Below are 24,235 nucleotides of genomic sequence, written 5' to 3' on the forward strand. Positions count from 1 at the left end.
TTTGCCGCTCGGATAGCCCATCCAACGCCTGATCACTTCATGCCATTTATTTTTGCGGCTGGGGCGGGGATGAACGAGCGAAGGCCTTCTTCGATGGGTTGGTCACATGCCATTCGCAAACAATGCTTGGTGAGTCTCACAATAACGAGAAGTCACTTGCCATGATGAACAGTGTTAGCATTGTAAGAAAATAAAGCTTTCCGAGGAATGCTCCGCGTTCCAGTGTTTCGCTCAGTACCTACAGATCCGACTGGATCAGTGGCTTCAAGTACTGCTCGTAGCCTTCAGGAACCTGCGTCTTGTTTAGCGGCTCATCCGCCGCGCGTTTCACCAAAGCGCGGTAGATGTCACCATCGTAACGACCGATAGTGGAGTTTAGCTCGAAGTCGCTGAAGTCCCATGCATCCGTCAACAGCACGCAGTTCTTTCGGATGATCGGCAATATGCGCACGACCTGTTCGCGTACGAGGTCCGCCTGGCGGGTGGAGATGTAGTCGTACTGACGGAAATCTCCCAGCGAGTTGGTAATTAACCAGACACCAAAGAGCGAGCAGAGCTGAGTTACCGACTGCTTTTCAGGACCAGAGGGCAGGCTTTTCACTCCACGGATGAATGCTTCCAGTAGAATGAGCTCCGCATGGGCTGTCGACGCGCGGGTCATCAGCACCATGCAGGTATTGCCATCGTTTTTGGTGGCCTTCATCTGGCTAGCCAGCGCGAGTGTGATGCGGGCTGCTCGGGTTTGGAAGGCTTCCAGCAGCAGGTCCAGCTTGCTGAAATCCTCGGGGGTCTGAGCCTTGCAGCGTAGCGTGGTGTCATTGTAGTGCTTTACCCGATTCAAGAACTTGGTGGAGTCCTCGTTTGCCGGGAGCGAGCCAAGCGTCTTGAGCAGAAAGCGCGCATGCTGCTGCACCAGCACGTCGAAAGTACCTTCGTACGTGTTCGCACCAACGATTTCAGCAAACAAGTGTGCCAAATTGCTCGACTGGGTGAAACCGTGACCTCCACACAAACGACGGCACGTCTCAACACCGTCGCTCACCCTCTTCGCAAGCCAGGCCTTAAGGCCGGAAGACACCGCATGGAGCTCAGCCAGTTTGGCTCCAAAAGAAGATCCACCGCGCTTGATGACATCGACCGCGGAGTCGTGCATCTCCACGAGAGTGGTGCCAGCAAAGTGCGCGGCGTACGAGATTGCGATAAGTGGGAACAGCTTGTGCTGCTGGTTCTGGTAGTCCAGCACCTGGAACTCGCCCTTGTTGTCCGGGGTACGCCCCTGGACCCTCGCAGCGCTAAACCGCGTGCAAATAGTGCTAGCAGCCCCCAGCTGTAGACCTGCAGTCTTGATCATGTACGCTCGCACCTGCACCATAGTCAGGTACACCAGCTTGTCACTCTTGGGCTTCACGAACGTCCCATCCCGCAGCACCTTGGCGTACCGCATCATCATGTTCTCCCTGGGTACACGGACCTTGTGGAACGCGCAGTAGCCGTTGTCCACGCCATTGAACCCGACCTTGGGGCCGATGTCGCCGACCTCGATTCCTGGCAGGGGCTGGTGGTCCTCCAGCGATCGCAGCTGCACCAGGAACGCCTGCACACCCACGTCCTTGCCGTCCAGGAACAGCCGCGCGTGCACGATGGCGTGGTTGGCCGTCTTGCCCAGGCCGCCGGGCCACCACTTGCGGCTCGTGAGCGTGGGCGAGTCGATGACGAACTCCTGCATGGCCTTGTCGTACGTGGCGACGGTCTCGATGCCCTGCACGTTGGAGCCGTGGCCCAGCTCCGTCTGCGCGTAGGCGCCTAGGATCTTGTAGCTCTTGGCGAGCGGCAGCCACTTGGCGCGCTGCTCGTCGTCGCCCTGGTTCTCCAGCGTCGGGATGAACATGGCCCGGTGCACGTCGAAGCCCAGTGGCTCCGCTAGCGCTTTGTACAGGGTCTGCTGGTCCACGGGGTCCGTGTAGCCGCCCTCCTGCAGCAGCTTGACGTAGTGGAAGGCCTTCTTCAGGCCGAACTCGTAGCGCTGCGTGTGGTTGCGGAACATCATGTCGCGGTCCGACAGCACCGGGTGGCGCTCGATCACCTGGACCAGCTCCTTGCGGCGGTCGTTGGCGGCCTTGCCGTCACGCAGGACGTGGGTGAGCACCGTCGGGTCGACGTCCCCATTGGCGCGCTCCTTCTTGAGCAGCAGAGGCGCAAGGTCCTTGAGCTCCACGGCCATGACTGTGCTATTAGGCGGCGAATTGGCGAGTGACTGCGCGTAATCGGCCGAAAGCCGTCATGTTGAACAAGGTACTGACAAAACTGTCGACGTCGACGATGACGTCGACAGCACAAGTTTCTTGGGGAGTCATTTCGTGTGCACGATTAGGTTTCGACACATATTCAGTTTTGAAGGATATTAATGTTTTGAATCCGAGGCCCTGATTATTTATGTCACTCTCGGAAGATCGATCACGTAAATAATGAGCGAACCTGTTTTTTCATGGACTCGTAGTAATTTAGAATCATGTATTATAGTATTTGCCTAGTTTGCCTGCGATATATTAAGGAACAGATAGTTCATGACAACTTCGATATTAGTACAATACGTTTTCAGCGAAATTGTCGATTCCAAAACGAGGTGTCCATCCTGGACAGCTCATTTTGGCTACTTTTGTATACCTCCAAGGCCACATTTACATGTAAGCGATTCTTTTACGAGGTCAAACCCTTGCTTTTCGGAGCTGGTGCAGTACATGTATGGATACAATATATTGTACGATTCCTATTACTATAGTATTCGTTCCACGTCTTGTTTACTACCATCGATAGTAGTAGCTACAGTCCGAAATATCAGGTTCGTTCGAGTACTACGAACCGCTGGGCTCCACCCACGTCAGCCCAAACGAGAGCCAAGGAGCGCACCAGCAGCAAGGAAGGCAGCATGTTCCGCTCCCCGCAGCCTGGCGACTGGGCCGCCGAAGACGAGGACTCGTCGCCTCTGCCCACGCCCACGCCCCCGCCGGCGCCCGCGTCGCCCGCCGCAGCGCCCGCTCCTCGCTCGCAGGACGCGCGGGGCGGAGGCGGCCGCTTCGAGCGCAGCAACAGCGGCGGCCGCTTCCAGCGCGACGGAGGAGGAGGCGGTGGACGCTTCGACAGGGACAGGGACAACGGCGGACGCTTCGAGCGCGAGCGCGACTACGGCGGAGGAGGACGCTTCGAGCGCGGCCGCTTCGACCGCGAGAGGGACTTCGAGCGCGGCCGCTTCGAGCGCGACTACGACCGCTACGACCGCGGGGGAGGCCGCTACGAGCGCGACGACCGCGGCGGCCGCTACGAGGGCGGCGGGCGCGCCGACGCCGCGCGCTGGGGCCACAGCGCCGACCGCCGCGGCGGCGCGCGCGAGCTGCCCGTGGAGCAGGGCTTCGTGGTGGCGCTCAAGGAGAACTTCGGCTTCGTGAGCGGCCTGGAGCGCGACGGCGACCTGTTCTTCCACATCTCGGAGGCGCCCGTGGACGTGCAGCTGCAGGACGAGGTGGAGTTCCGCGTCAAGTACAACCAGCGCTCGGACAAGGAGATGGCCTGCCAGCTGGTGGCGCTGCCCAAGGGATCCATCCAGGTGGAGCAGCTCTCGGACGAGCTCGTCGACGGCGTCGTGACCAAGAGCCTGCCGCGCGGCGGCCACGGCGGAGGCCGCGGGTTCTTCAACAGCCGGGACGACGACCGCCACCAGCGAGAGGAGCACGGGCTCATTGAGGTGAAGAAACCCCAGGACGCGGAGGGGCAGGAGGCCCAGGAGACAGCAGCAGCAGCAGCTGCTGCTGATGCACAGGGAGAGCAGGAGGCCGACGCGGCGCCCAAGAAGACGCTGGCCAGGCGCGAGTTCGTGCGCTTCACCAGCGACAGCGTCGCGGTCCTTGAACCCAAGACCGAGGGCGACGACCACGAGCAGGGCGGCCGGCCCAAGAAGAACCCGATCCCGCACTTCGGCGACGAAGTGCGCTTCCGAATCGCCAAGCACCGCAAGACTGGAGCGAAGCGGGCCGTGGACATCACGATTATCGTGTCTGCCCGAGAGAAGCTGGAGAAGGAGATCGAGGCCAAGCTGGAGACGATGTCGCGCGAAACTGGCGTGGTGGACCGCGTCAAGAACGGTGGCGGCTTCATTAAGTGCTGCGACCGCCCGGTGGACGTTTACTTCCCTTTCCATGAGATTCGTGAACCAGAAGCGGGTGACAAGAGCGACGACAAGGACGGTGAACAGACCGAAGCCACCGACAAGTCCCGTCGTGGCCGGCAAGGTAAGGGACCGAATATCCGCGAGGGTGACGAGGTGTCTTTCTTTGTGTACGAGGACCAGGAGGACGATTCGTCTCGGTCACGCCCTCGTTTGACCGCGCTCCGCGTGCAGAAGCTTCCCCCAGGCTCTGTTTCTTTTGAGGAACTCCTCCGTGCTGACATCGAGGGTCTTGTGTCGAAGCTGCCGAAGGAACCCCGAAATGGCCCTGAGATCATTGGCTCGATTACTGTCGCCTCCGTCGAGCCGAGTGGTGCGGAGAAGTCCGGCGAAACAAAAGATGCTGCGACCGAGACAACGACAGAAGATGAAGGAAAACCTTCTAAGAAAAAGAAGGGTAAAGATGGCAAGGCTAAGAAACAAAAGGTTTCTTTCCGTCTGTGTGACACAGAGGACATGAGCTACGTTCCCCACATCGATGACAAGGTCGCATTTGACGAAGTGCTGGACAAGCGCACTGGCAAGGTGAAGGCGGTGAAGGTTCGTGTTGTGCAACTGAACCCGAAGAACCGCGAGACTGGTGTGATTAACGCGATGAAGGAAGACTTTGGATTCATCAAGTGCGCAGAACGCTCGGGCGATGCGTACTTCCGCTTTTCGGATGTTATGGGCACGAGTCGGAGCTTCAACAGTGGCACAGAGGTTGCGTTTGATATTCTTGTGGATACCAAGTCCGACCACATTCGCGCAACGCGATTGCAAATTTTGCCTCGGGGAACTATTAAATGGGAAGACGTTGCTGCTGAAGGTCTGGAGGGAAAGATCGTAGCGGTGCCTAGCTCGCGGAGAGGACACCAGTCAAACCGCGGTGGCCGTGGAGACAAGATGAAGCAGTTGCAGAAGTTTGTGCATGGCAAGATTACGTTTACTACCCCGCAAAAGCAGCACTTGATCGACTTCCTACCGGAGCTTAAGGAGAAGGTCGACTCAGCGTTCATTATCTCCGAGGACGTTTTCGAGGAAGCACAAAAGGTGACCGAGGGCGACACAGGAGACAAGGACGACCAGCAGCCTGAAAACAAGACTGAAATCCGGATCTCGTTCCCCAGCGCACTGTCCAAGTTTGAGCGTGCTGCTGTGCACGAATACAGCGATTGGCTTGGACTAAAGCACGAAAGTAGTGGCGAAGGGTCCCAACGTCAGCTTGGAATTGTTGGCTGTGAGAAGATTTCAATTAAGACGGTGGAAGACAAACGTGTCAAGTCGGTTCCTGAGCTAACAGTGGAGTTCAAGGAAGACGACGTGGATGACGTGCGCTACAACCCACACGTCGGAGACCGCGTCAAGTTTGATTTGGTATTGGTGAAGCGAACCAAGCAGTTCCAATGTAAATCCATATCGTGCGTGGAGACTGCCTCTACCAAGAACAAACCAGCCGCCACCACTGAGAGCGATGCGGCTAAGGGGGAAGGATTTGTTGTGTCTGTGAAACCTGAAGGATTTGGTTTCATTCAGCCTGTTCAAACAGTGCCTGGGACCCTGGAGGAGAACCTGTTTTTCCACATCAAAGAGGTTACAACGGGACAAACATTGGCAGAGTTAAAGGAAGGAACTGAGGTCCAGTACACTGTGTTTGTCGACGAGAAGAAGAAAAAGAAGCGCGCGATAGGCATCTCCGTCGTGCCAGCGGGGACTGTCAAGAAGACAGTTCCCGAAAGCATCAAGGGCGTCGTCACGAAGCCTAGCTTTCTGCAACGCATGAAGAGTGCGCCGAAGGGGCGCTTCACGAAGACAAACAATAAAACAAGTACGCTAGGACGAATTCGCTTGGTTATTGACGCTGATGATGATGACGCTGGTAGCGATGCCGACGGGGACGGAGACAGTGATGATGAAGAAGCCGAAGAGGAAAACGCGGAAGCCAAGAATGACGACACTGAAACCGAGTCGAAAAATGCGACTGCCTCTGATGATACAAAAAAGATGGACAAGAAGAGGGAAGCCGCACAAAAAACGCCGGGTAAGCAGATCTATCTGTATAACATCCGTGACATCGCTGACCCGACGGTGGTGCTGCGTGAGGGTGACGAGGTGGAGTTTATTCCCCAGGTGACACCGAAAAATCTTCGCGCAGCCAATATCCGTCTCATTCTGTCTCATGCAAAGCAAGGTGTGGTAGTTCGAGTGACGGAGGATCTAGGTGGTGTCATTCGCATCGACGGCAACGATAATGAACAAGCGATCGAGGCCTCTTACACAGCGCGGAGTGTGTTGCGTGGCGATGTCCTTAGCGAGGGCGATCGCGTTGAGTTCGCGTACAGAGCGCCGTCCGCAAGTACACCAGTCAACAAAGTGTCGAGCAAGAGCGTGACTGATGATAAGGCTTCTGAAGAGGAGGAGAAGGAGAAGGCGGAGAGCGGAAAAGAGCTTGACCAGGATGGTGCTGGACCTGCCACGGTAGAGCCCTTCCTGGGTCGTGCCACAAGTGTTCTGCGCCTTTCATCATCGCCGAACTCCGATGCAATTGCTAATCGGCGCGGCTTGCGATCGGTTAACTCCACATTGAAGGAGGCGATGCGTCAGGTTGGAGCCAACGCTATGGTGGCGTCTCGTATGGCGAAGGGGCCGGATGGAACGCGGGGTTTTGCCGTAGGATGGAGCCTATCATCGGATGAGGCTAAGGCAAAGACGGAGAAGTCTGTATCTTCTATCTCGACAACCACCACCACCACTACCGTCACAACGACAATGACGACTAGCACGGAGAAGGACCAGGAGTAAGTGGAAACGCGCGAGGCATGACTTCCGTTTCAACGTGTGTTTCTTCACGGGCTCCATGTATCTGTAGGTGCTAGCCATGTAAGAAAAGCTGCTGGTTCGGCAGGCTTTCTTACATTCCTGTCTTTTAGTACGCCGACTGCGATCATTAACGAGATGAATAGATGCTTTCGAGACAAAGCTAACACTGCAACGTCCGTCTCACAGCTCATGCCCGGCACTACCTTTACCTAGCTCCGCCGCCAGGTTTTCTTCATCTCGCGCTGCGCTACTGCCTCCCCTGTACATGTCCATGTATAAGTATTGGCGAACATTCCGATGCAGACGCGACCCTGCAAAGGCCCTTGCAAGTGCGGTGTCAATCCAACAACAACAAACCCTCTTCGATCCCACCTCCATCCAGTTCTTTTAACAAGATGTCTGTAAGTGGTGAGTGCCGCAAAGCGAAAGCGTGCGGCGCGTAACGACGTCCAGTTCTGTTCGTGTGGGTGAGATAGCAATCGGGAGCTGACGGTGCTACAGCTATCTTGTTGAAGATGACCACACGACGAGCTCGTAGCGAAAGTATCTTTTCGTCGAGGACTGCTGAGAGAGGTAGAGAGCCTCCTGCTACAATGTACGAGGAAGTCTGACCCGGTGACAGAGTTTATCTACCCCTTGGTGATCGGAACCCGTGTAGCTGCGAGAGTTCGTGCAGGCGGGGTCTACAGCAGGCGGCGTCGGGAACCCCGGCACACCAATGATTACCAGCCAGCACGCGGTGGATTATGACGCAGAGACGATACCTTGAAGTTGTTGCACCGGACTGGCGCTGGGCAGGACGCACCGAACCAAGATACGGTGAACTATGTATAGGCGTCGGATCAACTATTATTATAAATCCACGTTACAGCAGCAGCTTCTACACGAGCGACCCGCAGACGTGCCCCACTAACAACACCAATGCAAAATTGAAAATCACGCTGGGCGCCTTGCGAACGCGACAGCTGATGGACGCGCTTCCGTCTCAGATGTTGGACGCGGTGAGCGTGTATTATAGGTGTCTACATCACAAACTTGTATCTCGGCAAAGGCGCTACACAGGCGCTACCATAGTAGGAAGCAGGGCTCACTCACCGCGCGCGCGAGGTTCACAAGGCAAAGGCATGCTTTCGTGCTCTCTCGGTGCAGCACCTATCAGCGATAGGTAGCCAGCATCCCGCCATGCGGAGACATCGCTGCCATTACGCCATGCTCGACTCTGAGTTTGCCTCGTTTTTGGAGCTTCAGCGAGTCATCGGATGGGAGCACCGCCCGATCTGTCTGTTGGATGTTCATCTCCGTGCCTCCGAACGGATGTGCGGATACTCTTGCTGCTCGAACAGGGCGCCAAAAGAGTACCCGCGCACGACATATTGCAGTAGTATACGCCCTCGGCCGCGCCGTTCGAAAGCTTGTCGCCGAGCGCAGTCTCTCACTTTTCAATTCACTTTGCTCTCGACAAGCATCGATCCTCGCTCTCCAGCTACGCGCTACATTCTCCCCTGTCACTAGCAGACTCTCCATCGACAATGAACCTCACCAAGTTGGTCGCGTACCTGGCTGTCGTGTCCCTCACTGTGGGCTCCTTCGCGGACGCCTCCGTCCCCGCAACCGGCCACGCTGTTCGCCGGCTTGGAGCTGGCGGCGGCGTCTCGACTTCGACTACCGGCGCTACCACTGACACTGCGACGCAGCAGCAACACCAGCAGCAACAGCCGACCACGACGGCCGACACTACAACGCAGCAGCAGCACCAACAACAGCAACAGCCTACCCAGACCGGCCACACGTCGACGGACGTGGGAAACCAGGGTGGTCAGTCGTGGGGACACGGAGGTGATTCCAACCAAGGCCAAGGTCAGCACCAGGGCGGGCAAGGTCAGTGGGGCCAGGGCGGTCAGATGTGGACGGGCACCGGAAACCAGGGCGGCGGCGGCGGCGGCAACGCTGCTGCAACGCCGTGCCCTAGCGACAACCAGGGCGGCCAAGACCAAGGTAAAGGTCAGTGGGGTCAAGGTCAAGGTCAGTGGGGTCAGGGTCAAGGTCAGTGGGGACAGGCCGGCCAGGGCAAGCACGGCGATCAGACTTGGACGGGAACCGGAAACCAGGGCGGCGGCGATGCTGCTGCTACGCCGTGCCCAAGCGACAACCAGGGCGGCCAAGACCAAGGTAAAGGCCAGTGGGGCCAGGGCGGCCAGGGCCAAGGTAAAGGCCAATGGGGCCAGTGGGGCCAGGGAGGCCAGGGCCAGTGGGGCCAAGGCAACAAGGGCTCTGCTGCTACGCCGTGCTCCGGTGACAATTCGAACCAGGGCGACCAGGGCCAGTGGGGTCAGGGCGGTCACAGTCAAGGTCAGTGGGGTCAGGGCACTGCTGCTGCGCCGTGCTCTGGTGATAGCTCAAAGCAGGGCGGTCAGTGGGGCCAGGGTGAGCAAGGCAGCCATGCATGGAATCAGGGAGGCCAACCTTCGACAGACACTACTACGCAGAACAACGGCGGTGACAACGCGAACAAGTGGACTGGGACTGTGACTACGCCCAACCAAGGCTCCGGTGGTGGCAACGACACTCCGGTCACTCAGGGCGGAGAAACAAACGAGACGCCTTGCCCGAACGATCAGGGCTCTGCTGGTTCGCCCCCTACCGAGAACCCCGCTACTCCGGCAACACCTGAGGCTCCTGCTCCTACCGCGCCCCCAACAACGGAGGCCGCGGCCGCTGCGACGACGGCCCCACCAACAACGGATGTCCCCACTACCCAGGCACCGGCGACCAAAACCGGCATCACGACTGGCACCCAGTCGGACGGTTCGACCACTCAGCAGTCCGCCACTCAGTCTCGCCTTCGTCACTAAGTACTAGTTGGCTGGTGATTAGCTCTGGTTGGTTGAGGTGGCCCAATTGAGGTGCTACCATGTATTTGTGGTGTTTTGTAAATATATTATTTCGTCCTTTCGAACAATTTCCGGGTTGATATCTGCAAAACAAATAGTAGGGCAAAACTTGATTTGTACACAGATAATAGGTAACGGTAGTGATAGTTGTTTCGAGTGGACTTCATTTGTAAACTCGGCCATCGGTCAGGATGGTGATATATCTACCGTGCACTAGTGAAGCGCATCAACCGAAGCGAAGTCACAAGTTGGTTACGAAAGGTATTTGAAGCCACTTATCGAGTCTGGTCTGTAGGAGTTGGCGTTAAAATTCTACCGAGTTGAAATCGATGTGTTAAGGCGTTCTTAGCGCGTCTTCGCCTAGGGGAGCCATTCAGTGCCGACATGTGCTGATTGGTTGACGGAGAAGGCTGTGGGGGCTCAACTAGTTCTGCTAGGGTGTGTGTGAGAGTGAGAGAGCCATGCTTGGAGAGTGTAGATCAGGTTCTCTAATCGAAAGGCACCAACGATGACAACATACAAAGCACACTGAACGGTCGCTGACAGCGCGGTCGGTCAGATCACATATCCAGGATTTTTTTATGACGATGAGGTAACCTTATATTGAATTACACATATCCAGGATGTTGTTTGAAATGGTGCCCACTCTCTGTCTACACCAAAAGAGCGAGCTTATCTTAATAGTTCAAAGACTTAGTTGCAAGGATACTGTATTCGTTAAGCCTGGCTGGCAGCGTTCTAAAAGCTCAAGAAGTAGAGCTTACTCTGACTGAAACAACATATCAATAGTAGCCCCTCATAAGCGATGCGACTAAGGGGGAAGGATTTGTTGTGTCTGTGAAACCTGAAGAATTTGGTTTCATTCAGCCTGTTCAAACAGTGCCTGGGACCCTGGAGGAGAACCTGTTTTTCCACATCAAGGAGGTTACAACGGGACAAACATTGGCAGAGTTAAAGGAAGGAACTGAGGTCCAGTACACTGTGTTTGTCGACGAGAAGAAGAAAAAGAAGCGCGCGATAGGCATCTCCGTCGTGCTAGCGGGGACTGTCAAGAAGACAGTTCCCGAAAGCATCAAGGGCGTCGTCACGAAGCCTAGCTTTCTGCAACGCATGAACAGTGCGCCGAAGGCGCTTCGCGAAGGCAAACAATAAAACAACTACGCTAGGACGAATTCACTTGGTCATTGACGCTGATGATGATGATGTAACCAGAAACTACGTAAAATATCATTTTATTTTAGCTGATTACGTGCATTCGTATTTATATCCAGCTACGAAGTTTGATTGGTCGACTTCAATTGATCGCGATAACACCCGATAACTCTCGATGGTGTATAAGAATTTTTTGCTTACTGCTTCTTAGTAACTTGTCAGCCACTCAAAAACGCTAATGCAATTATGACGGATAGTTGTGTTCTTTGCACGGGTTTTACATAAAAAAAACACAAGCGGATGCCCAATACAGTTGAGCTAGATGAATACATTTATTTGAAATCTTGAACCCACTTCATACCGAGAAGTAGGAGTTCATACCTACTGCTACGAGTTGCCCTTGCTAGAAATACCCTCACCTATTATCAGTGTACAAATCAAGTTTTGCCCTACTATTTGTTTTGCAGATATCAACCCGGAAATTGTTCGAAAGGACGCAATAATATATTTACAAAACACCACAAATACATGCTAGCACCTCAATTGGGCCACCTCAGCCAACCAGAGCTAATCACCAGCCAACTAGTACTTAGTGACGAAGGCGAGACTGAGTGGCGGACTGCTGCGTGGTCGAACCGTCCGACTGGGTGCCAGTCGTGATGCCGGTTTTGGTCGCCGGTGCCTGGGTAGTGGGGACATCCGTTGTTGGTGGGGCCGTCGTCGCAGCGGCCGCGGCCTCCGTTGTTGGGGGCGCGGTAGGAGCAGGAGCCTCAGGTGTTGCCGGAGTAGCGGGGTTCGCCGGAGTAGCGGGGTTCTCGGTAGGGGGCGAACCAGCAGAGCCCTGATCGTTCGGGCAAGGCGTCTCGTTTGTTTCTCCGCCCTGAGTGACCGGAGTGTCGTTGCCACCACCGGAGCCTTGGTTGGGCGTAGTCACAGTCCCAGTCCACTTGTTCGCGTTGTCACCGCCGTTGTTCTGCGTAGTAGTGTCTGTCGAAGGTTGGCCTCCCTGATTCCATGCATGGCTGCCTTGCTCACCCTGGCCCCACTGACCGCCCTGCTTTGAGCTATCACCAGAGCACGGCGCAGCAGCAGTGCCCTGACCCCACTGACCTTGACTGTGACCGCCCTGACCCCACTGGCCCTGGTCGCCCTGGTTCGAATTGTCACCGGAGCACGGCGTAGCAGCAGAGCCCTTGTTGCCTTGGCCCCACTGGCCCTGGCCTCCCTGGCCCCACTGGCCCCATTGGCCTTTACCTTGGCCCTGGCCGCCCTGGCCCCACTGGCCTTTACCTTGGCCCTGGCCACCCTGGCCCCACTGGCCTTTACCTTGGTCTTGGCCGCCCTGGTTGTCGCTTGGGCACGGCGTAGCAGCAGCATCGCCGCCGCCCTGGTTTCCGGTACCCGTCCAAGTCTGATCGCCGTGCTTGCCCTGGCCGGCCTGTCCCCACTGACCTTGACCCTGACCCCACTGACCTTGATGCTGACCCCACTGGCCTTGACCCTGACCCCACTGACCTTGATGTTGACCCCACTGACCTTGACCTTGACCCCACTGACCTTTACCTTGGTCTTGGCCGCCCTGGTTGTCGCTAGGGCACGGCGTTGCAGCAGCGTTGCCGCCGCCGCCGCCCTGGTTTCCGGTGCCCGTCCACATCTGACCGCCCTGGCCCCACTGACCTTGCCCGCCCTGGTGCTGACCTTGGCCTTGGTTGGAATCACCTCCGTGTCCCCACGACTGACCACCCTGGTTTCCGACGTCCGTCGACGTGTGCCCGGTCTGGGTAGGCTGCTGCTGTTGTTGGTGCTGCTGCTGCGTTGTAGTGTCGGCTGTCGTGGTCGGCTGTTGCTGCTGGTGTTGCTGCTGCGTCGCAGTGTCAGTGGTAGCGCCGGTAGTCGAAGTCGAGACGCCGCCGCCAGCTCCAAGCCGGCGAACAGCGTGGCCGGTTGCGGGGACGGAGGCGTCCGCGAAGGAGCCCGCAGTGAGGGACACGACAGCCAGGTACGCGACCAACTTGGTGAGGTTCATTGTCGATGGAGAGTCTGCTAGTGACAGGGGAGAATGTAGCGCGTAGCTGGAGAGCGAGGATCGATGCTTGTCGAGAGCAAAGTGAATTGAAAAGTGAGAGACTGCGCTCGGCGACAAGCTTTCGAACGGCGCGGCCGAGGGCGTATACTACTGCAATATGTCGTGCGCGGGTACTCTTTTGGCGCCCTGTTCGAGCAGCAAGAGTATCCGCACATCCGTTCGGAGGCACGGAGATGAACATCCAACAGACAGATCGGGCGGTGCTCCCATCCGATGACTCGCTGAAGCTCCAAAAACGAGGCAAACCTCAGAGTCGAGCATGGCGTAATGGCAGCGATGTCTCCACAAGGCGGGATGCCTCCACAGCAATATCAAAGGAGCGCGCCATATCTTGGGCTCCGGGGAGAAGACTCTCAACCATATCCACAAAGACCTTATTTACAGCAATTACGAAATAAAAACTCAACCGCTCATCTGACTCCACTCTACGTCGCAGGAATGCGGTCACGACTGCTTAGCGACTGCCAGGAGAATCCTTATTCGGTGAAATCCGAACATCCCCTGGTAGACTTCGCCCAGCCACTGGAGAACGTCGACGTGGCTGCAGTGAGGAACACGTACGGCGAATAGTAGAAGTGTTGTCGGTGGTTCGCGTGCATCCACTGCAGAATATCCAGACGCGCAGCTCCGGTTGTCACCAATCCGGTCCACCAACGGAAGCCTCCATATGTCACGTAATAAGCTGAAAGTCGATGAGTCTTGGGCAACTTGGTAGGTTGAAGGCAAAAGAAAGACTGATGTATTTTGGTTAAGGGAAAGAATGCCGTGCGCTGGTGGTGGTTACCTACGAGCACAGGGGAGAGTAAAGAGTAGTTACTAGCGACTGCTGCGTAGAAGCTGCAGCGAAGCCTGACGTCTGAGGAACGGCGAAGCTGCCGATGCTGTCGTGCTCGTCCGTTGGGAACGGATGCTAGATCCGTTACAGTCCCTCCTGTAGACGAGCTGTTGTCCTCGTGGACGGCAAGCTCGAAAGATATTCGCGAATAAGACCACGAACTTGATTGAGATTGGAGAGCGGTTCCCAAGAGGGTTTGATGCCTGAGTCCATCCAGCAAACACGATACTGCTGGGCACCCTTGCGGCGGCGATGCCCCGTAATGGATCGGACGAGCAAGCCCTCGCTTCCGTCGGCGACAATGACGCGAGGAACTCGATTAACACGACTTGGGTCGTCGTCGTGGACGTAGGGCTTCAAGAGGGAAACGTGAAATTCAGGAAAAAGACGTAATCCTGGAGGTAGCGTGAGCCGATATCGCGAGGGACCTGCCACTGCCTCCACTGTGTAGGGTCCGAGGAATCGTGATGCCAGCTTTCGTCGGCCTGAAGCGCCGATGTGCGCCAGATCGAGGTTCTGGCTGTCGAGTAGGACTTTGTCACCCACAGCGAAGCTCTGATGACGCCGATTGCGATCAAATGCGGTACTCATACGCTGCTGAGCTCTTGCCATCGCGTCCTGGGCTTCGAGTAGGAGCGAACGCTGGTGGTCGACGAATGATACAGCAGCAGGAAGCACATTCTGCTGGGGAATGGTGAGGTCGAGCACGGACCGGGGCTGATAACCGAGGTCCGCTTCGAATGGGGACATGCCGATCGATGCATGTGGACGCGAGTTGTAAGCAAATTCAGCGAAGTGCACGTAGTGGTCCCAGTCAGTCTGATGAGGCCCGATGAAATGTCGTAAAAATTCCAAAACAAACTTGTTCGTCACCTCCGACTGGCCGTCCGTGGCAGGCTGGAAAGCTGAACTGAGCCGAAGCTGAGTATCCTGGAGCTGCATGATGCCAGACCATAGCTTCGAAGTAAATTTCACATCACGATCGCTGACAATCGTCCGCGGGAGACCATGTAGCTTTTGATAGGACGAGCAAAACAGTTGAGCGATGTCCTTGGCCGTCGCGTCCGTGCGGGTTGGAAGAAAATGCGCGCGCTTCGTCAATCTGTCCACGATGACGAGGATAGAGTCGAAGTGAGTGTGCTGGGTCTCTGGTAGTTGAACGAGAAAATCCATACTGATGTCGCTCCACCTTCTATCCGGAATATCCAAAGTGTGCAAATGGCCAGGTCGCTTGCCGCGAGGTAGCTTGTTCCGCTGACACCGTTCGCAGGATGCAACGTAGGCTTGAATATCGACAAACATGCGCGGCCAGAAGAATTTCGCCGCCATCAGCAGTCGAGTCTTGTGCTGTCCTGGGTGTCCGCGGGTGACTGCGTCGTGTTCTTCAAAGAGAAGCTGATTGCGAAGCTCTTTGTCCGTTGGAATACACAGTCGACGCGGCGCCGTGGGGTTGACCTGAAAGTACAAAAGGCCGTCTTCTAGGGAAAATTTAGCGAGCTGACGCGAATCCTGTGGGTTATCTTCGCCCAACGCACGAAGAATCGGAGCAAAGTACGGGTCCTCCAGATAACCACGACGACATCGAGTCGGTAAACTTGACCGCGTAAGGCGCTGATACAGTAGCGCGTTGGGCTCCTCATCGGGTTGCGACGTCGTTAAGGCCTGGAGTACTGTTTGGAGGCTCACTGCGCGTGACGTTCTGTCCGACCAGAGTGGGTTCCTCGAAATTGTGTCCGCGACGACGTTGGTGTTGCCAGCCACCCAGCGGAAGCGCGGCTGAAACAGAGAGAGCTCGTTCAACCAGCGAGCGAGTCTCTGTGAGCACGTTTGTTGCGTGAGCAGGCTCTCGATCGTCTTGTGGTCAGTATTGATGAAAAATGGGCTGTCGAGCAGGTATACCTTCCACAAGCGCATGGCATGTAGTGCCGCCAGCAGTTCCTTCTCGCGAGTCGGGTAGATAACTTCGGCCTTGGACAATTTGCGGCCACCGTACGCGATAAATTTCTCGGATCCATCTTCTGCTAGCTGGAACAAGTAGCCGCCGACAGCAAAATCACTGGCGTCCATATTAACGTGAAATGGTCGAGAAAAGTCAGGATGTGAGAGAATGCTTGGCGACGACAGCCTTGACTTCAGCTCGTTGAACACCCTGGTGTGTTCCTCCTCAAACACCACGGGGTCTCTGCGACCCTTTCCTTTGGTAAGTTCGATGAGGGGCACGCTCAGCTCAGCGAAGTCAGGACAGAAGCGAAGCACGTAAACGCATGTCCCTAGGAAAGACTGCAGCTCGTGCTTGGTCTGAGGAACGGGCCAATTGCGGATCAGCTCCGTCTTAGCGGGGTCCATTCGAACGCCGTCACGGCCAATGCGATCGCCGAGACAGGGGATTTCCTCAGCGCAAAATGTGCATTTGGACAGCTTGATAAAGAGCTGCTGCTCCTTGCACCGCTCGAACACCTGCTCTAAAGCGGCGAGATGGTCGTCGATGGAATCGCTGGGCGTGAAGACGAAAATGTCGTCAAAATACGTTCGGCAGAAGTCTTGTTGGTCGGCGAAAATGTGCTGCACCAAACGGTTGAAGCACGAAGGACTGCTAGACACGCCCATCGGCGTGACTAGGTACTCGTACAGTCCATCGGGCGTAGCAAAGGCTGTAAACGGAATTGAGTCCTCGCGCAGTCGGACTTGGTAGAATCCCCAGAGTAGATCCATGGCGGAGAAAACGCGACCCTGAGCCATTGCACGGTAGATATCGTCCTTGAGCGGGATAGGATTGGCCGGAACTCGCATCTTGGCATTGATTCCTCTGAAGTCGTGCACGATTCGCCACTCGCCGTTCGCCTTCCGAACGCAAAAGGTCGGGGCGCAGTACGGGGAGTTTGAAGGGCGAATTATCTTGGCGGCGACCATCTCCTGCGTCCACGCACGTATGGCCTCGCGCATTGCGGCAGATAGGGGGTACTGCTTGCGGTGAACTGGCACGTCGTCATTGAGCTCAATTGTCGCCTCCATTCCGGTGAAGCGAGTCGGCGGTACTGACGGCAACTCCGAGCGGAAAATAGAGTCCTTGTAGCGAATTGCAAGTGGGTACACGGGGTTATCGACGAGATTTTCCCATGTCAGCTTCCCTGGAACCGAAGCATTTTCCTCAGCATTTTCGCCCGCAGTGATGAAGAAGCAGAATTCGTTATCGGAGGCACGCAGCAGTTTCTTGAGCCGGTGACTCGACACCAACCGAGTCATTCCGCGCGCCGACAGGTAACCGTGCTGGTGAATGTAGTTGAGGGAGCCCTGGTCTGTAGCCGAGGGAGCGCGGTGTACAGCCGAGCGGCGCGAGCCCCCAGCCGTACGAGCTCGAGCAGGTTGCACGCACTGCTGAAAAGCGAGACGGAGGTCAGTCGAGCGAGGGCGGACCGTGCGTTCGGACCAGTCGACGTCGGGATTAGCCGTACTAAACCACGACATGCCGAGCAGCACTTCGCGCTTCTCGGGGACGTCCATGACGAAAGTCTCGGTCTCGTAGGGTCCGAAGCCAGCGATCTGAACCGTTATTGTCGTTACTTGCCGAGGAATTGTAATAAACTTGTTGCCGCCCAGTTGAAGCTCCAATGGAATAGGGAAGTCGCGAACAGCGAGTTGAAGCTGGGAAGCAAGCCGTGGGGCTATAGCATTAAAAGAAGCTCCACAGTCGAGAAAAATAGAGCAGACTCGGTCACCAATCGAGCCTGTCTGCTCCAAAAACCCATAAACACCACGTCGCTTGCGGGGCAGTCGAGGGTTGTCCGTCGCGTAGTTGAACGAGTGCGAAGACTTGACCGCGGCGCTAGCAACATGGTTGGCTGGCTCGCCTGCAGGTGTATGGCCACCGCCTACAGGGAGTTGCTCAGCGGGGCGCCAGCCCGCCGAGCCACTTAGTTTTTTGCCGCGCGCGGCTTGCCCTTGTCTGGACAATCCGGCGCGATGTGGCCCTTCACGCCACAGATGTGGCAGATGGCGTTCTTCAAAAACTCGGGATCGTGGCGGCGGGCTAATTTCGGCTTCGTAAATTCGGTCGATGCCGCTGCAGCCTTGGCACTTGGACCACGATTGTTACCCGTTGCGCTCTTCGTTGCCGCGGCAGGTTTCCGGGCATCCTCGAAGCGCTGGGCATGCTCAATAGTCTCCCGCAGAGTAGTTGGCACATTCTGGGAGATATGAGTGCTAGTGTCCGGTCGTAGATTCTGCTGGTAGAGCCAGCGCTTCATCAGGTCAGGCAACTCCAGCGAGGATTGGGAGAGTAACAGCATAAACTTAGCTGTATACTCCTGCTGGGTGCCCGTCGCACGCAGGTCATAGAGACGAGACAACAGCTTGTACTCGAAGTCGCTGTCCCGGAAGCGAATCCGCAGCTGTTGCTTGAACAGGTACCAGGTGCGTGGGTGTTCACCAAGCGTTTGTTTGAACTCTCGGTACCAGGACATTACGTCCGTGCCTAGGTATGGCACCACCAAATCTACGAAGCGCGAGTCGTTGCCGTCTCGCTCGGCTGCGTAGCTGCTGAAGTGCTCTTCAATCTGGAAGAACCACAGCTCCAGATCCTCCTTAGCCGAGCCGTTGAACTTCGGCGGCTCGCCCTTGCTCCTCTGTCGGCTGGCCTTGGCCTGCTTCTCGAAGAGCTCATTCTGTACTCGGGCCTGGTGCTCCAGGAAGGCCTGGAACTGCTGCTGCTGGTCTGCATGGCCTGCTGCTGCACGGCCATCATTTGCATCATCTGCATCAGCACACTCTGCTCGGAGACTGGAGGTTGGGTTGTAGACGAACCCACCGGAACTCCCTCAGCCGATGGCATGCCGGCCCCTACGGGTGGCGAAGTACCAGTTGTGCCACGCGGCGACGCAGCCGGTGCACTAGAAGGAGCTGGATCATCCATGTCCGTACGAGGTTGTTGGTGTGGGCGGAGGTTGGGCGACTCGTCTTCGGCAGGGCGAGGTGTTTTCATACCCCGTGTTGAAGTTGAAGTGGTCGAAAATAGTCGGGTCCGAAATTAAGAATCCGGTGCCTTGAATTCGGTCGATCAGAGTTTTACTCTAATTTCGAAATTGTCACGTAATAAGCTGAAAGTCGATGAGTCTTGGGCAACTTGGTAGGTTGAAGGCAAAAGAAAGACTGATGTATTTTGGTTAAGGGAAAGAATGCCGTGCGCTGGTGGTGGTTACCTACGAGCACAGGGGAGAGTAAAGAGTAGTTACTAGCGACTGCTGCGTAGAAGCTGCAGCGAAGCCTGACGTCTGAGGAACGGCGAAGCTGCCGATGCTGTCGTGCTCGTCCGTTGGGAACGGATGCTAGATCCGTTACACCATACGCCTGAATGACCCGATGCAGACCGTTGTACACCGCGGCATCAATGGTCTTGGGCAACAGCAAATTGGTGACGAGGTTGACGGCATGGGGCAGGCCCTGCAACGCGGGAGGAAGAGCGAGGACCACGCTTAGAAGCGGCGGGGGCGACGCCATCACGATATTGTGACCTAGTTCAATCGAACGGTATTCTCGATGATATACCCATATTGGGGATTCTCTGTGTTGCCACATTTTCAAAAGCACTATGCATCTGTAGGTGCTAGGCATGTAATGAAAGTTATTGGTTCGGCAGGTTTGCTTGCATGCCTGTCTTTTAGTACGCCGACTGCGATCATTAACAAGATGAATAGATGCTTTCGAGACAAAGCTAACACTGCAACGTCCGTCTCACAGTTCATGCCCGGCACTACCTTTACCTAGCTCCGCCGCCAGGTTTTCTTCATCTCGCGCTGCGCTACTGCCTCCCCTGTACATGTCCATGTATAAGTATTGGCGAGCATTCCGATGCAGACGCGACCCTGCAAAGGCCCTTGCAAGTGCGGTGTCAATCCAACAACAACAAAGCCTCTTCGATCCCACCTCCATCCAGTTCTTTTAACAAGATGTCTGTAAGTGGTGAGTGCCGCAAAGCGAAAGCGTGCGGCGCGTAACGACGTCCAGTTCTGTTCGTGTGGGTGAGATAGCAATCGGGAGCTGACGGTGCTACAGCTATCTTGTTGAAGATGACCACACGACGAGCTCGTAGCGAAAGTATCTTTTCGTCGAGGACTGCTGAGAGAGGTAGAGAGCCTCCTGCTACAATGTACGAGGAAGTCTGACCCGGTGACAGAGTTTATCTACCCCTTGGTGATCGGAACCCGTGTAGCTGCGAGAGTTCGTGCAGGCGGGGTCTACAGCAGGCGGCGTCGGGAACCCCGGCACACCAATGATTACCAGCCAGCACGCGGTGGATTATGACGCAGAGACGATACCTTGAAGTTGTTGCACCGGACTGGCGCTGGGCAGGACGCACCGAACCAAGATACGGTGAACTATGTATAGGCGTCGGATCAACTATTATTATAAATCCACGTTACAGCAGCAGCTTCTACACGAGCGACCCGCAGACGTGCCCCACTAACAACACCAATGCAAAATTGAAAATCACGCTGGGCGCCTTGCGAACGCGACAGCTGATGGACGCGCTTCCGTCTCAGATGTTGGACGCGGTGAGCGTGTATTATAGGTGTCTACATCACAAACTTGTATCTCGGCAAAGGCGCTACACAGGCGCTACCATAGTAGGAAGCAGGGCTCACTCACCGCGCGCGCGAGGTTCACAAGGCAAAGGCATGCTTTCGTGCTCTCTCGGTGCAGCACCTATCAGCGATAGGTAGCAAGCATCCCGCCATGTGGAGACATCGCTGCCATTACGCCATGCTCGACTCTGAGGTTTGCCTCGTTTTTGGAGCTTCAGCGAGTCATCGGATGGGAGCACCGCCCGATCTGTCTGTTGGATGTTCATCTCCGTGCCTCCGAACGGATGTGCGGATACTCTTGCTGCTCGAACAGGGCGCCAAAAGAGTACCCGCGCACGACATATTGCAGTAGTATACGCCCTCGGCCGCGCCGTTCGAAAGCTTGTCGCCGAGCGCAGTCTCTCACTTTTCAATTCACTTTGCTCTCGACAAGCATCGATCCTCGCTCTCCAGCTACGCGCTACATTCTCCCCTGTCACTAGCAGACTCTCCATCGACAATGAACCTCACCAAGTTGGTCGCGTACCTGGCTGTCGTGTCCCTCACTGTGGGCTCCTTCGCGGACGCCTCCGTCCCCGCAACCGGCCACGCTGTTCGCCGGCTTGGAGCTGGCGGCGGCGTCTCGACTTCGACTACCGGCGCTACCACTGACACTGCGACGCAGCAGCAACACCAGCAGCAACAGCCGACCACGACGGCCGACACTACAACGCAGCAGCAGCACCAACAACAGCAACAGCCTACCCAGACCGGCCACACGTCGACGGACGTGGGAAACCAGGGTGGTCAGTCGTGGGGACACGGAGGTGATTCCAACCAAGGCCAAGGTCAGCACCAGGGCGGGCAAGGTCAGTGGGGCCAGGGCGGTCAGATGTGGACGGGCACCGGAAACCAGGGCGGCGGCGGCGGCGGCAACGCTGCTGCAACGCCGTGCCCTAGCGACAACCAGGGCGGCCAAGACCAAGGTAAAGGTCAGTGGGGTCAGGGTCAAGGTCAGTGGGGTCAACATCAAGGTCAGTGGGGTCAGGGTCAAGGCCAGTGGGGTCAGCATCAAGGTCAGTGGGGTCAGGGTCAAGGTCAGTGGGGACAGGCCGGCCAGGGCAAGCACGGCGATCAGACTTGGACGGGTACCGGAAACCAGGGCGGCGGCGATGCTGCTGCTACGCCGTGCCCAAGCGACAACCAGGGCGGCCAAGACCAAGGTAAAGGCCAGTGGGGCCAGGGTGGCCAGGGCCAAGGTAAAGGCCAGTGGGGCCAGGGCGGCCAGGGCCAAGGTAAAGGCCAATGGGGCCAGTGGGGCCAGGGAGGCCAGGGCCAGTGGGGCCAAGGCAACAAGGGCTCTGCTGCTACGCCGTGCTCCGGTGACAATTCGAACCAGGGCGACCAGGGCCAGTGGGGTCAGGGCGGTCACAGTCAAGGTCAGTGGGGTCAGGGCACTGCTGCTGCGCCGTGCTCTGGTGATAGCTCAAAGCAGGGCGGTCAGTGGGGCCAGGGTGAGCAAGGCAGCCATGCATGGAATCAGGGAGGCCAACCTTCGACAGACACTACTACGCAGAACAACGGCGGTGACAACGCGAACAAGTGGACTGGGACTGTGACTACGCCCAACCAAGGCTCCGGTGGTGGCAACGACACTCCGGTCACTCAGGGCGGAGAAACAAACGAGACGCCTTGCCCGAACGATCAGGGCTCTGCTGGTTCGCCCCCTACCGAGAACCCCGCTACTCCGGCGAACCCCGCTACTCCGGCAACACCTGAGGCTCCTGCTCCTACCGCGCCCCCAACAACGGAGGCCGCGGCCGCTGCGACGACGGCCCCACCAACAACGGATGTCCCCACTACCCAGGCACCGGCGACCAAAACCGGCATCACGACTGGCACCCAGTCGGACGGTTCGACCACGCAGCAGTCCGCCACTCAGTCTCGCCTTCGTCACTAAGTACTAGTTGGCTGGTGATTAGCTCTGGTTGGCTGAGGTGGCCCAATTGAGGTGCTAGCATGTATTTGTGGTGTTTTGTAAATATATTATTGCGTCCTTTCGAACAATTTCCGGGTTGATATCTGCAAAACAAATAGTAGGGCAAAACTTGATTTGTACACTGATAATAGGTGAGGGTATTTCTAGCAAGGGCAACTCGTAGCAGTAGGTATGAACTCCTACTTCTCGGTATGAAGTGGGTTCAAGATTTCAAATAAATGTATTCATCTAGCTCAACTGTATTGGGCATCCGCTTGTGTTTTTTTTATGTAAAACCCGTACAAAGAACACAACTATCCGTCATAATTGCATTAGTGTTTTTGAGTGGCTGACAAGTTACTAAGAAGCAGTAAGCAAAAAATTCTTATACACCATCGAGAGTTATCGGGTGTTATCGCGATCAATTGAAGTCGACCAATCAAACTTCGTAGCTGGATATAAATACGAATGCACGTAATCAGCTAAAATAAAATGATATTTTACGTAGTTTCTGGTTACATCATCATCATCAGCGTCAATGACCAAGTGAATTCGTCCTAGCGTAGTTGTTTTATTGTTTGCCTTCGCGAAGCGCTTTCGGCGCACTGTTCATGCGTTGCAGAAAGCTAGGCTTCGTGACGACGCCCTTGATGCTTTCGGGAACTGTCTTCTTGACAGTCCCCGCTAGCACGACGGAGATGCCTATCGCGCGCTTCTTTTTCTTCTTCTCGTCGACAAACACAGTGTACTGGACCTCAGTTCCTTCCTTTAACTCTGCCAATGTTTGTCCCGTTGTAACCTCCTTGATGTGGAAAAACAGGTTCTCCTCCAGGGTCCCAGGCACTGTTTGAACAGGCTGAATGAAACCAAATTCTTCAGGTTTCACAGACACAACAAATCCTTCCCCCTTAGTCGCATCGCTTATGAGGGGCTACTATTGATATGTTGTTTCAGTCAGAGTAAGCTCTACTTCTTGAGCTTTTAGAACGCTGCCAGCCAGGCTTAACGAATACAGTATCCTTGCAACTAAGTCTTTGAACTATTAAGATAAGCTCGCTCTTTTGGTGTAGACAGAGAGTGGGCACCATTTCAAACAACATCCTGGATATGTGTAATTCAATATAAGGTTACCTCATCGTCATAAAAAAATCCTGGATATGTGATCTGACCGACCGTGCTGTCAGCGACCGTTCAGTGTGCTTTGTATGTTGTCATCGTTGGTGCCTTTCAATTAGAGAACCTGATCTACACTCTCCAAGCATGGCTCTCTCACTCTCACACACACCCTAGCAGAACTAGTTGAGCCCCCACAGCCTTCTCCGTCAACCAATCAGCACATGTCGGCACTGAATGGCTCCCCTAGGCGAAGACGCGCTAAGAACGCCTTAACACATCGATTTCAACTCGGTAGAAATTTAACGCCAACTCCTACAGACCAGACTCGATAAGTGGCTTCAAATACCTTTCGTAACCAACTTGTGACTTCGCTTCGGTTGATGCGCTTCACTAGTGCACGGTAGATATATCACCATCCTGATGACCAAGTTTAAAAACGAAGTCCACTCGAACCAACTATTGTCGGCATGGCTTACTACTACGCTGCACAAGTGCAGAGATCCAACTCGGAGGGGAGGGTAAGTGCATGAGCAGGAGCTGGAACCGTTGCATCGCCGACGCGGACGTCGGGGGGCCAACTGATGTCAACCGCACCAGGGACC

General features: G+C 55.9%; 7 protein-coding genes across 7 annotated transcripts; 3 read left to right on the forward strand and 4 right to left on the reverse strand.

The window, feature by feature from the left end:
* Positions 1 to 238: 238 nt before the first annotated feature.
* On the reverse strand, positions 239 to 2,221 carry IUM83_04050 (Acyl-coenzyme A oxidase; the record flags this gene model as incomplete). The annotated part of the gene is made up of 1 exon (XM_067928091.1): positions 239 to 2,221. The coding sequence occupies one exon, from the start codon at positions 2,219 to 2,221 to the stop codon at positions 239 to 241; it is 1,983 nt and encodes a 660-aa protein (XP_067793777.1).
* Positions 2,222 to 2,926: 705 nt separating this feature from the next.
* Positions 2,927 to 7,000, forward strand: IUM83_04051 (Cold shock domain-containing protein E1; the record flags this gene model as incomplete). The annotated part of the gene is made up of 2 exons (XM_067928092.1): positions 2,927 to 5,619; positions 6,082 to 7,000. The coding sequence occupies 2 exons, from the start codon at positions 2,927 to 2,929 to the stop codon at positions 6,998 to 7,000; spliced, it is 3,612 nt and encodes a 1,203-aa protein (XP_067793846.1).
* A 1,574-nt stretch (positions 7,001 to 8,574) lies between these two features.
* Positions 8,575 to 9,870, forward strand: IUM83_04052 (uncharacterized protein; the record flags this gene model as incomplete). Its single annotated transcript, XM_067928093.1, has 1 exon — positions 8,575 to 9,870. One exon carries the CDS (start codon positions 8,575 to 8,577, stop codon positions 9,868 to 9,870), a length of 1,296 nt encoding a protein of 431 aa, XP_067793848.1.
* Positions 9,871 to 11,650: 1,780 nt separating this feature from the next.
* Positions 11,651 to 13,087, reverse strand: IUM83_04053 (uncharacterized protein; the record flags this gene model as incomplete). Its single annotated transcript, XM_067928094.1, has 1 exon — positions 11,651 to 13,087. One exon carries the CDS (start codon positions 13,085 to 13,087, stop codon positions 11,651 to 11,653), a length of 1,437 nt encoding a protein of 478 aa, XP_067793847.1.
* Positions 13,088 to 14,066: 979 nt separating this feature from the next.
* Positions 14,067 to 17,483, reverse strand: IUM83_04054 (reverse transcriptase; the record flags this gene model as incomplete). The annotated part of the gene is made up of 2 exons (XM_067928095.1): positions 14,067 to 16,038; positions 16,114 to 17,483. The coding sequence occupies 2 exons, from the start codon at positions 17,481 to 17,483 to the stop codon at positions 14,067 to 14,069; spliced, it is 3,342 nt and encodes a 1,113-aa protein (XP_067793845.1).
* Positions 17,484 to 17,893: 410 nt separating this feature from the next.
* Positions 17,894 to 18,810, reverse strand: IUM83_04055 (uncharacterized protein; the record flags this gene model as incomplete). The annotated part of the gene is made up of 2 exons (XM_067928096.1): positions 17,894 to 18,708; positions 18,783 to 18,810. 2 exons carry the CDS (start codon positions 18,808 to 18,810, stop codon positions 17,894 to 17,896), a joined length of 843 nt encoding a protein of 280 aa, XP_067793844.1.
* A 2,249-nt stretch (positions 18,811 to 21,059) lies between these two features.
* Positions 21,060 to 22,499, forward strand: IUM83_04056 (uncharacterized protein; the record flags this gene model as incomplete). Its single annotated transcript, XM_067928097.1, has 1 exon — positions 21,060 to 22,499. The coding sequence occupies one exon, from the start codon at positions 21,060 to 21,062 to the stop codon at positions 22,497 to 22,499; it is 1,440 nt and encodes a 479-aa protein (XP_067793776.1).
* Positions 22,500 to 24,235: the final 1,736 nt, after the last annotated feature.

This window comes from Phytophthora cinnamomi, assembly GCF_018691715.1.
Source record: "Phytophthora cinnamomi strain GKB4 chromosome Unknown Contig27, whole genome shotgun sequence".
NCBI lineage: Eukaryota > Oomycota > Peronosporomycetes > Peronosporales > Peronosporaceae > Phytophthora > Phytophthora cinnamomi.